Raw genomic sequence first — 13,441 nt, forward strand, 5'->3', positions numbered from 1 at the left:
TAAATTCCCTCCTTTTTCATTGAGTGGAATTACCCTTTGCCTAGCTACCCTCTTGTTACTTACATACAGATAAACCAGGTTTTTTTTTAAAATCCTATTTGCCAAGGACATTTCATGGCCCCTTTTAGTTCTCCTAATTCCTTGTTTAAAGTTCTTTCCTGCTTTCCTTTTGTATTTATGGTGTGGAGGTGCCAGTGTTGGACATGGTCAGAAGTCACACGACACCAGGTTATAGTCCAACAGGAGGTTTTTGAAATTACAGGATTTCGGAGTGCTGCTCCTTTGTCAGGTGAAGTGGTAATATTGCAACAGGTTTATGTGAAATCACAAGGTTTCAGATTGTTGCTCCTTCATCACCTGACAAAAAGGAGCAGTGCTCCAAAATCCTGTGATTTCAAATAAACCTGTTGGACTATAACCTGGTATCGTGTAACTTGTGACCTCCTTTCAGATTCTTCAAGGGCTTGGTCTGTCTTTAGTTTCCTGAACCTTGCATATGCCTCCTTTTTCTTTTTGAAAAAGTTTAGGAGTTCACTCGTCAGCCAAGGTTCCTGAATCTTGCCATCCTCGTCCTTCATTTTCCCAGAACTCAAATCAACTGGCCCTTAAAAAGATTCCCATATGACAGATACAGATTCACCCTCAAACAGCAGCCCCACACTCCCCCACCCAACAAAAAACAATATTCCCTGGTTCCTGCCTAATATTGTTGTAGTTAGGCTTCCCCCCGTTTAGTACTTTCACTTGAGGACTACACTTATCCTTATCCATAAGTAACTTAAAACTTGCAGAATTATGGTCACTGTTCACAAAATGCTCCCCCACTGAAACTTCGATCACCTGGCCAGGATCATTCTCCAATACCAGGTCTAGTATGGCCCCTTGCCCAGTTGGACAATTTACATGGGATAGTAGGAACTGCAGATACTGGAGAATCCGAGATAACAAGGTGTAGAGCTGGAAGAACACAGCAGGCCAAGCAGCATCAGAGAAGCAGGAATGCTGATGTTTCAGGCCTAGACCCTTCTTCAGAAATGGGGGAGGGGAAGGGGGTTCTGAAATAAATAGGGAGAGAGGGGGAGGCGGATAGAAGATGGATAGAGGAGAAGGTAGGTGGAGAGGAGACAGACAGGTCAAAAAAGAGGCAGGGATGGAGCCAGTAAAGGTGAGTGTAGGTGAGGAGTTAGGGAGGGGATAGGTCAGTCCAGGGAGGGCGGACAGGTCAAGGGGGCAGGATGAAGCTGGTAGGTAGGAGATGTGGGTGGGGCTTGAGGTGGGAGGAGGGGATAGGTGGGAGGAAGGACAGGTTAGGGAGATGGCAAAAGAAACCATCCTGGACACACCTAACAAATTACATGCCCCACCCCACCCCCATCCAAGCCCTGGCACCAAGCGAGTCCCAGTCACACCACAACAACGCTGTTGTTTTTACATCTTTCCATAATCTGTCCACACATCTGTTCCTCTATCACCCGCTGGCTGTTGGGAGGCCTGCGGTACAAGTCATAACTTGTCATAAGTCGTAACTCTTTGCAACTTGTTTCCTCAAAAAAGGTGATGGGAGCAGAGTCTTGGAATATTTAACATAGCGGTAGAAAGTTTCTTGGTAAGAAAGTGAGTGATCCGGGAATCTGGTAGGAATCTGGATTACACAATCTGATCAGCCATGATCTTGTTAAAAATCAAAAGAGCTGCGGATGCTGTAAATCAGGAACAAAAACAAAGTTGCTGGAAAAGCTCAGCAGGTCTGGCAGCATCTGTGAAGGAGAAAACAGATTTAACATTTCAGGTCCGGTGACCCTTCCTCAGATCTTGTTAAATGGCTGGGTAGGCTCAAGGGGCTAATTGGGGTATTTCTACTCTTAAGTCAATGTTCATATGTTTTTACAAAAATTGTTAATTGAACAATAACCTCTCACAAGGACATTGAGAATGAAGGTTTACAAAAGCAAGGCAAATGATTTAATTAACATAAAAATGAGTTCGATTGAGAGCTGGATATGAGTCCTTATTGAGCCACAGGTTGGAGACTCTCTCTACCTCCACTGCCTTTCTAAGGCAATCCATTTCACCTATCTGAATGGTTAGCATAATATTTCCTTGTTTACGTTTGAGCCCATGGCCTTGATTCTAGAGTCTGTGACAATCTTGGCTTCTTGTGAAAATAGTTTTCAAGTCAGAGGTGCAGAGGCAGGCAGTGATATCCTAAGCAGACTTTGGAAAACCCTTTAATGTATTCTACCTCGACAGCCAGCTACAATAGAAAATGTTCTACATGAATTTAGAGGAGGCAATGACCTAGTGGTATTATCACTGGACTGGTAATGCAGAGACCCAGGTAAGGTTTTGGGTACCTAGGTTCAAATTCCACCATGGTAGATGCTAAAGTTTGAATTCAATAAAAAACATGTAGAACTGAGTCTAGTGATGAATATGAAACCATTGTCAGTTGTTGGTGAAAAACCCATCTGTTTCACTAATGTCCTTTAGGGAAAGAATCTGCCATCCTTATCTGGTCTGGCCTCCATGTGCACCCATGTGCTGGCCTAACTAGTGATGCCCTCAGCCCATGAATGAAAAAACAAAAACCAAAAGATTGTGAATTAAACTAAAATTGTGGGGATTCAGATTAATTCTTGCAGTCTGATAATAATTCAACTGAAATTTAGAAAACAACAAGAATTAAAGAAGATATGGCAGTGTAGATGAGGTACAGAGTGGAATGTCCCAGCACTCAGTGTTGGCGTCACTACCAATTTCAAATTTATTTCAGGGATTTGGACACTGAAACCTAACACAAACTGGTCAAATTTACACCTGTTTACAAACTAAAGAGATCATTTTGACTTTGTGCAACCATGTAAAACAAGTGACAGCAAACTAGCAGTCCACTTTACATCTCTTGTGATTTTTGATTTCCTTTGAGAGCAGATGGACCTTGATCAGCGTACAAAAAAAAAAGTAGTCTTTTTTATATATCTGCAGACACGCACTGCATACAAAGAACAGACTGGTTTCCAGGCCAGTAGCTGGCTTACATCCAACACAGATTGGGCTTGACAATACAATTACAAATAGGTTCTCCCAAGTCAAATATCAAGTGTACTGATGTTGAGTTTTCTCTCATTTTCACTGATTCAGGTCAGACCTAAAGCTTGGCCACTTGAATAAGGATCTAGCAGGCAATCAGTAGCAATAAAATCAAATCTCAACTTGATCCCACATGGCAGCTTCATGAGAGGGTGTTAAGAAAAGAGAAGGTTAACTACACAATTGTCTCCCCCACCCTGCTTTGTAATGTACAGGCTTGGAAAGTACAGTGAGCAATGTTGAGTCATATCCATATCAAAGTCTTCTCAGTGGGATGAAATGAGTAAATCCTCCTCTAAAATGGAAGAAAAAGTTTTTTCTCCATATGAAGGAATTAACCATTCACTCATTAGTACAGATTTGAATATTTTTGAAAAGAGAGGAGGTATCTTTTTGAAGCTTTAGAGTTGGTGTTCATCAAGAAAAATGCAAGAATGAAAAATTTCAAATGATCAAAGTAGTTCATATTACAGGAGAAAAAGGGACCCTTTAACAAACTTTTCTCATACAGTAGAAAGTATGATTTCTTTTCAGCAATATTTGAATAAACCATTCATAGATTGGGATCACTCGTCCTTTCCAAGCTGTAATTTATTCCTGGCTCACTCCCCTCTTCAAATGTTCTTGTAAGAATGTATTATTTAATTAACTTTTGTTTTGTAAAAACAACCAAACATAAGAGCTAGGAATAAGGAAGAGGCCATTCAGCTCCTTGAGATTTCTCCACCATTCGACAAGATTATGGTTTATCTGCTTGTAATCCATGCTGCTACCAATCCCTGGTCCCCTCCCCATTGAATTGATTCTTGTAACTAACCTTTGTCTAATACATATCGGCACAAATGCAGCCAAAGTAATTGAAATTATGTTGGCAGCTGCTAATATAAAAATCACTCCATACAAGACATTTTTGTTGTCAGGTTGCAGGTGAGAGGAATTCGAATCCTGGAATGAAAGGGAAATCAAATTATTCTCCAATATGAGTAGCAGTTCTAGAGTTAAAAATGCAGCGTAATTAGGAATGAAAAAAAATTAAAATTTAAATTCTCTTACCACAGTTACCAAACCCATGTCAATAAGCTTGGAAAGCACAGCAACATTTTGTTCTATCTGTCTAAAAACAAAGATACTGAGATTATTCTCAAGAATATTGATTGTTTCTTAAAAGTTCTGAAAATTGCAAATGTTGGTTTTCAAAGAGACTTGGGTGTATTCATACATAGGTCACAAAAAAAAATGCACGTAGGTACAGCAATTAGGGAATCAAAAAGGATGCGTTCTTTATTGTAGAGTTGTTTATACCATGGAAAGAGGCCCTTCAGCTCATTAAGTCCATGCTGATCATCAAATATCCATCAATTCTAAGCCTGTTGTCCATCACTTGGCCCATTATGTTATGATTCTTCAAGTGCTCATCTAAATAGTTCTTAAATGTAAGGGGATTAGAGTACAAGAATAAAAAAGGATTTTCTACAGTTGTATCAGGGTTTGGTAAAACAACACCTAGAACACGGTGTCTCCATATTTAAGGAAAGATACTTACATTGGAGGCAGTGAAAATATACTAGCTTGGTCTCTTTTTCTACGAAGAGACACTGAGCAAGTTGGGTCTATGTTTTCTACAGCTTTTGATGAATGAGAGTTGGTATCACTGAAGCATTCAAAATTTATGAAGGTGTTCCACAGGGTAGATACTGGGACATTGGACAGTATTTTCTCATTTTCAGACAAAGCGGAAGAGTTCCCAGGAGGTAACCTACAGCCCATTGAAATGGGCAAGGCTGCTGGATCTTCCAGCAATTGGACAGCTGGTAAGTAGTTCATGGACGTTCTCGTAGAATTAGAATGAGACCATCTTGGCTGCCAAGAACTACCAGCCCTTGAGAGAATATGGCTGCTGCTGCTACACCTTCCCCAGATTCCCAGATCAGAGGATTATACACAGGGAACATAAGCATCGTTTGGGGAAGGGGTGTTCTGAGGGTGGGGTTGAAGTGAAAGGAAAGGAAGTAAGGATGGTCACAAACAAGTATAGAAGGTAGCCCAAAGAGAAATGAATATTTGAAGATCTGGGTCTTCCCACTCAGGACAATTCAGGCAAAGGGAGGACAGGGTGGTGGTGATGATCTGATCTACCACCACCTTCACCTAATTTGGTTCTCTGGGCCCACACTGGAAAGATCCCTCCCATTGTTTCCCCGTGCAGATAATAAGGGGGCATGGTTTCAGAATAAAGGGTCAATCATTTAGCATTGAGATGAAGGGAAATTTTTTCCATCAAGGCGTTGTAAATGTTTGGAAATTTCTATTCCAGAAGATTGTGAATGTGCTTTCATTGACTTTATTTATATCTAAGGTTGGCAGATGTTTGGTCGCTCAGGGAATCATGGGATTGGCGAGCAGTTAAGAAAGGTGTAGATGAGGCCCAAGATCAGCCAATGGTCACATTGAATGGCAGAATTGGCTTGATGGGTCTTTTGTTGTTCCATTCTCAAAATGTTCTTATGTTCCCATTATAGTCTTGAGCTGAAGGGCTGAATTCTGGAAGTGAAGTGATAGTAACTGTCCTTGACACTAGGGCAGCATTTGACCGAGTGTGGGATCAAGTAAAATGAAAGCGAATGAGAATCAATGGACAAACTCTTCACTGCTTGGAATAATACTTAACAAAGATGGTAGTGGCTAATTATCTCAGCGCATTATAATATGGAGAAACTGGAGGAGGAGGAGTAAGCCATTTAGCCCTTCAAGCCGGTTCATATATTCAGTAAGCTCCTGGCTGATCTGTCTGTGGCCTCCTAGCTCCTACAGTGCTCCCTGTATGTCAATTAAAAATCTGTCTAACTCAGCCTCAGCCCCAGCACATCACTACAGGAGTCCCTTAGAGAAGCTTCCTAGTCCAATTCATCCTCAGCTGCTTTAATCAATGACCTTCCCTGCAACAAGTCAGAAGTAAAAATGTTCGCTGATGATTGTAGAAAATTACATTTCAGAAGCAACTCCTCAGATTATGAAGCAGGCCACACCAATGTGCAGCAAGACCTGGACACTTTATCATTGTTCCCTCACTGTCGCTGGGTCTAAATCTTGGAACGCCCTTCCGAACTATTCTGTAGGTCTATCTGCAACACATGATCACTTCCATTTTCTCAAGGGCATTTAGTGATAGGCAATAAATGTTGACCTTAATAGCAATGTTCACATCCAGATAATTAACATGCAACACACATTTAAGAGCATGTTCTTCACTAAAATTAAATTTATATTTTCATGCCACCACCCACCTTCAATCTGGTTGGTACTAGGCAATTTTTTTTTTAAGAATTATTTTCTTGTAGGAGTGATAGAAAGTCTTATTTTGTCATTCTAATTTCTAAAAGTATGTTTCTTTCTATTAACAATTAGAAAGATTTATTGATTTTCCTTTGGATATTTTGACATGCAGATAACTGTGTGAATTGTATCACTATAAAAAGATAACTTTAGGACAGATGATCAGATGGTTAGCAGTCAAAGCGTAGTCAATTACAGGTATGTATTCATTAACTTACAAGTATTTCAGATCAAGAGAAATGTATGGATAGGGCGCTCATATCTTTGCTCATGTATCCGGTGTGTTCAGTTTACACTAAAAATATAAAAGTGGAATAAATAACCCTGTCTCCCGAGGGAGTACATCAAATTTATGCTCCAGAAACTGTCATCTGCATCCTGGAAAGAGCATCAGCAATATAGATCATATAAATATGATGCAGAAGAATCAAGACTTGAACATGCATTTTTCATGACCACATGACTACTCAAAGCACTCTACAGTCACTTTTGGAAGCGAAGTCACTGATGTAATGTGGTAAATGCAGCAGAGAAGGAGAGAATCTTGTAGAGCTGATGGAGGTCTTGGTTGTCAGGTGGAGAGCCATTGAGACTCTTTTCACGAAGATCAATTGTGAACGATGCCCCCTGGGCACTTGACAAGCTAATGGGAGATTGAGGACAAGATCCACCTTCCAAGTCTTACTAGCCAATCAAAGGTCAACAGGACACCTTTACCAGGCTGGCACTGGCTACTGCTAGTAGCACATCCAAAGCTCAGATTGATGAGCAGCTCAGGAATAGCTGAGTGACATGGGAAAGGATTGGCGGACGTGGGTTTCAGGAGGAGGGGTGTCAACAGAACAAATAGGAACGTGCCTGGCAGAGGACAACCCCATTCTTGATGCCAGTTGCCTTAATCAGCCACTGAATGCCTTTGAGCAGGGGACACCATCCTCATCACCCCCAGGCCCCCACAAGCAAACAAGCCAAGGCTGCTTCTCACAATCTCAATGTGGCTTACCCCACACTGACCCCTGAGTAAGCATTGGAAGGATAGTGGCAGGATGGCACCCCTGTGGGCTTTCATTAGCCAATTATGGTACCAAATTGGTGGTGGGACGAGAAAGCCATCCTTGGGCATAATCAGGGTGGAAACAGGAAGGTGGCAGCTCCCCACTCTCACCCATCACCTTCCCATCTGATTAAATTGTCCTGCCACTAAACTGATCACACAGGAGTGGCAGGAATCTGTGCAATTTTTGCTCAGCCACATCTCACAGTCAGCATTGAAATGAGAAGCATCTGGAACATCATGAGCAATGCATGGGACACCAAAGGGCCTAACACTGAGATATTTCAAGAAGTCAGTATGTCTGGAATTGAAGCAGACATCAGAATCCAGCTTTGATGGAGCAGATGTGTAACATAGGAACAAGAGTAGGCCATTCAGCCCTTCGAGCCTGTTTCACCATTCAGTAGGATCATCTGTGCCCTAACTCCATATACATGCCTTTGGTCTTTATACCTTAATACCTTTGCTTTCCAAGAGTTTCTTTATCTGGGAAACCAACAATGAGAACCATGTATGAAATAATAAGTAGATGGAGTTTTTAAACTGAAAGATTTACATTGGCCAGGAGAAGCCACCAATCTTTATCACATTGTGGCAGGAGATTTTTATGTCCACCTGATAAAGCAAATGAGACCTTCTTTCAATATCTTGTCTGACAGACGGTACCTTCATCAGTGCAGAGCGCTCTCAGTACAACAATCAATTATTAGCATAAATGATATGCTCAAAATTACTGGAGTGATACTACTGAGCCATGGATAACAAGGTCACACAAGATTAGAAACCTTGCTATTCAAGAAGGCATGATTACATGGATAGTGACCTAAATCCTGAAAGGTACAGGACATTTAGGAAGGACAGGAAGCCAATAGAGCTGGAAGGATGATTCTGTAGTTAATGATGATAACAGAGTGCATGACCCAATACAGTGGATGATCCAAGTTCAGGAAACCATGGCTATTGTGTTACGACCCATTTGGGAAAGTGCACTGATTCTTGAGCCCAACTACTCTTGGGGTCACCACAAAAGTTAAAGATTTATTCAAAGTATGCAAAGTCCCCAGTTTACTTGCCTGAAGCAACTAGGTTAACAGAAAACATTGACCAAGTTCTGAAACTTAAGAGGAGCTACTAATTATTACATTTGAACAAATATAAACCACAGGTGAAACTGAACTATTAACTATCAATGTATAACACTACTAGCTGAAACTCTGTCACTTTTTAAAACCCTATTTTAACGCAGACAAAAAAAAAGTATGTTATGGGTGGAGATAAAACAATAAGGCAAGGCAATTCAATAGCTCTCATCCACAGGCTTTGGTGAGATGTTCCTTTTGCTTCCCAAGATATTCTACAGGATTTTTTTCACTTCTTTCCAAAAGACACAGTGACTGGTACACTAACTATAAAGTTTTTGAGTTACTGGTTAAAGGCAATTGGTGGTAGAGAATAATTGGCTCACATCAAGCTTCAGGAACATTTACGGAAGAGATATAGAGACAAAGCAGGCTTCTTCCAGTCTGGAAAACCTTCTGTCACAGTATCAGTCACACCCACAAGCTATTCAGATGCTCAAGCATCAGAGACTTGTCTTCAGGCTGATGATCTTTGGTATCCAGACTGGTCCCAATTGCACAAACTAATCAGCTACCTGCTTTCAGTCGAATCTCAGTCTGCACACATGCCCAGGTGCAATGCTGTTTCATCTCACCGCCCCAGGTGCTCACAAACAAACAGCGTAAACACAACTCATAATGAATTCCAGTAACTTATTTTAAAAAGTGCAACAACACCTTCTCCAGTCCTTGGCTTTAAAACAGTACCTTTCTCATTTTAGTCAAAAATACAGAAAAAAAAATGGAAATGATTGGAGTAGAGAGGGGATATGATCAAGTCAAGAAGTCACTGTGGGCATGCCATACAGGCTCCTGAGCAGGAATTACACTGAGTTTGCAGCATAAAGGATGATGTCAGGAGAATTGGCAGAAGGGAACAATAATCATGGGAGATTTATATATAGACTGGAAAAAGGTCAGATGGGCAAAGATAGCCGAGATGTGGAGTTCACAGAATGTTTTCAGGATGCTTTCTTAGCATGTTCTGAAGCTGACTGGAGAGCAAACTATGCTTGATCTAGTATTGTGCAAGGAGATAGAAATAATTAATGATCTCAGTGAAGGCACCCCAGGTTACAGCGACTGTAATATGATTGAATTAGACATTTAGTTTGAGGGAGTGTGCTGAGACTATTTTTTTCAATTTTAAATTAGGGGAATTAAAGCAGCCACGAATGCAAGGCTGGCTAAAAAGTGAACTGGCCCATTAGGTTAAAAAGTTGGGTCAGTAGAAATGCAGTGGCAGATATTTAAGGGGATATTTCAGAATACATAGAAAAAGGGACATTCCAAAAGGGTAAGAAAATTTCCAAGGAATGGATGCACCATAAGACTGAGACATGGATAAAGTAGGCCATTCGGCACATTGAGACTGCTCCACCATTAATGGCTGAACTAATCATACAAGGAAAAATGGCAGGTCAGAAGATTGGACAGAATATATAAAAGAGGAAAGAATGATAAAATCTCCCCTATTGCACTTAGCAAAACAATCAGAAAGGAGAAAGTACAATGAGTGAAAACCAGCCAGAAATACAAAAACAGATAGAAAGAGTTTCTACATATGCCAGTAAAAGAGTTAACAAAGTGAGCATTGGTGCTACAGAGAATGTGGCTAGAGAATTAATAATTGAAAATAAGGAAATGGCAGTGGATATTTTGCATCAGTTTCAGTACTAAGGATATGAATAACAATAAATCAGGAAAATGGAAGGGAGGGAGGAACGAACTCTGGAAAAATCGCAATAATCACAAGAAGTGATACCGAGTAAATTGGTGGAGACGTGAGCTGTCAAGTGCCTGAGTCGGAATGAACTTTATCCTGAGTCCTAATGGACTTCATCCTTGGGTCTTAAAAAGAAGTGACGAGTTAGTGAATTTGTTTTAATTTTCCAAAACTCCCTTGTTTCAGGAACTGTCCCATTAGATTAGAAGATAGTGAATATAATTCCTTTATTCAAAAGAAACGGAGTCAGAAAGCAGAGAATGACAAGGCAGTTGGATTAGTATCTGTCATAGGGGAAATGTTAGAATTTATTGTTATAGAAATTACAGCAAGACACTTAGATAACTTCAAGAAAAAACAGGCAGATTCAATATGGTTTTAGAAAGGAATTTGTCAAAGGGGAAATGCACGTTTGAACATTCTACTGAGTTCTTTGAGAAGGTGGCACATGTTGGGGATAAAAGGGAATTAATGATGGACTGTACTTGGACTTCTAAAAAGGCATTTGAAAAATTGCCACAGCAAAGAAAATTAAAGCACTTGGTGTAGAATATTGGCACGTTTAGATGATTGGCTGGCTAACAGGAAGCAGATAGTAGGCATAAGTGGGTCTTTTTCAGGTTGGTGAGGTGTAACTAGTGGTGTGCTGCTTCTATTTCTAATTCTTCACACATTTGTCTAAAAACAACCACGGCCAAGGAAAGTCTGGAACCAACATAGATTTCTTTAGTCATGGAAACTACATCCTAAACTATTCGACCATCAATCATTTAGATTAGACACAGCATGTTTAGCAACTTTCAATCAGAGAAATGTTTCATTTTTAATGTGACCTTATACCTCAGTGATAAAAAAATGCATTCAAGGAAACAGAAAATACAGAGCAAATCTCAATGAGGATAAGTTTTTAAACAAGTTCAAAAAAATTGCAGTAGAAGACAAGAAGCTTTCAATTTTGGTGCACCTGAAGATCTTGTAGTAATGTGAACAGACTTATCCAAAGGAATGCAACTTCAGGACACTTGGGTTAAATCACAGAGTCATGAGGGTGCAGAAAAAAAGCCATTTGGCCCATTGCATCTGTACTGATTCGGTGAATGATCATTACGAATTTGTGCCATTTCCTTGCCTTTTTTCCGACTCCTGAACATTATTTCTATTGATATAATCATCTTGAACGCCTCAATAGAATCTGCTTCCACTACACTTGCAGGCTGTGCATTCCAGACTCAAACCGTTCGCTGTGTGAGAAAGTTATTTTTCTCACAGCACATTTGTTTCCTTTGCAAACTACTTTAAAAATGTGCTCTTTGGTCTCAATCCTTTTACAAGTGGGAACAATTTTACCTCATCTAGGTTTCTCAATTTTGAAAATTAGTCTTCTTTTCAAGCAATCCAAAACGGTACCAACTTGTTCATTCGATCCTTATAACTAGAGTTTTACATCCCTGGAACCATTCTTGTAAAATTCTTCTGCAGTTTCTCCAGGATGTTCATATCCTCCTGAAGTGTAATGTTCAGATCTGTGCACAATACAGTACTCCAGATGAGGTCTAACCAGTATAATATACAAGTCCAGCATAACCTTCTTGCTCTTGTATTCTACGCCCTCATTAAGAAGCTTGGGAAACTATACATTTTATCGGCTGCTCTTTCTATCTTTCCTGCTACCTTGCATGACTAATGCACATATACATGCAGCTGTCTCTGACCCTGCACACCCTTAGGAGTCATACCACTTTTTATACACTGTCTCTCCACATTTTTTCTGCAAAAAAGTGGGTCACCTCAACTCCCGCAATGAACTTCATCCACCACCCATCTGCCCACTCCAACAATTTGTCACTGTCCTTTAGAAGCTCCTTATAGCCCTCCTCACAGTTACAATCTTATTAACTTTGTATCATGCACAAACTCTGAAACTGTTCCCTCTACACCAAGATTAAGGTCATTAATACATATCAGGAGCCACAACAACCTTTTCCAGTCCGAACAATATCCATTAACCGACTGTCGACTTCATTGAGCCAGGTCTCAGTGAGAGCCACATGTCAAAGTCACATGGTAATCTGGACCTGTAATTTTCCACTCTTACTTATGCTACTCCATGTATTCACATACATGCACTGTATTCCTGTTTTAGACTATTTATATTACTATTCTGGTTCCATCCATTAACTTATTCTAGCACTATCTAGCTCTCTCAGCATTTTGAGCACCCTGGTAGTCCTCTGATATTCCCTCAAGATTCCTACAGCCCTGATGATTTAGTTTAAAACCCCCTCCAACAGAACCAGCAATAAATCCTGCAAGGAACTTGGTTCTGGATTTGTTCGTGTGAAACCCATCTGGCTTTCATCACGTCATCCCCCTCCAGACCCAGCCGCAGTGTCCCAGCAAATGAAAGCTTTCCCTTGTGAACCATTTTTCCAGCCAAGCACTCATCGGTCCTATTCTCTTATTTCTTGATTCACTTGTATGTGGCACAGGAGGTAATCCATAGGGAGGTCAGTCATACTACTTTTGAGCTCTTGCTTGCTAATATTCTATGTACTGACTGCCACATCACGCACCTTACTGGTACCAAAGTAGATCACAACCTCTGACTGATTACTCTCCCCACTGAAGAATACCCTGCAGCTGCTCTGAAATGTCTGTGCTGGCACCAGGGAGACAATTTGCCATCCTGGAATCACATTCTATGACAATAGAAACGCCTGTCTGTTCCTCTAACTATCAAACTTCCTACCATCACTTTTCTTCATTCCTTCCTGTACAGCTGAGCTGTCCTCAGTGCCATGAGCTTGCTGCACTCCTTGGATAAATCATGGCCATCAGCTGCATCCAAAATAAAGAAAACTACTGGAGAACAATATTGTTGGAGTGGATGCCTGGCCTACTCACCTGGTCCATTCCCAATTAGCCTGCCTGCCTGCCCTTCTCCTCCCTTAAGATTCACTCCACATTGTCTTTTGCTTCAGAGATGCATCAACGTGATGCAAGCTGGCACTCAAACTCTGAAATCTGGAGCTCAAGTTTCTCAATGGTTACACATCCTGTTTATGTGCTCATCTAGGTCACATGAAATTTTCCACAACTCCCTACATGCTACACTCTACA

General features: G+C 40.7%; 1 protein-coding gene across 1 annotated transcript in view; it reads right to left on the reverse strand.

The window, feature by feature from the left end:
* The window catches only part of LOC109928402 (cadherin-related family member 2-like), a 148,791-nt gene that overhangs the window by 18,117 nt on the left and 117,233 nt on the right, over nt 1–13,441 (reverse strand). Inside the window, exons 26-27 of the mRNA XM_048593969.1 lie at nt 4,144–4,204; nt 3,908–4,035 (exon numbers count right to left, since the gene is read on the reverse strand). Coding sequence (XP_048449926.1) covers nt 3,908–4,035; nt 4,144–4,204 — 189 coding nt within the window. The remainder of the gene's footprint in view (nt 1–3,907; nt 4,036–4,143; nt 4,205–13,441) is intronic.

Source organism: Rhincodon typus, chromosome 3, assembly GCF_021869965.1.
Source record: "Rhincodon typus isolate 14 chromosome 3, sRhiTyp1.1, whole genome shotgun sequence".
NCBI lineage: Eukaryota > Metazoa > Chordata > Chondrichthyes > Orectolobiformes > Rhincodontidae > Rhincodon > Rhincodon typus.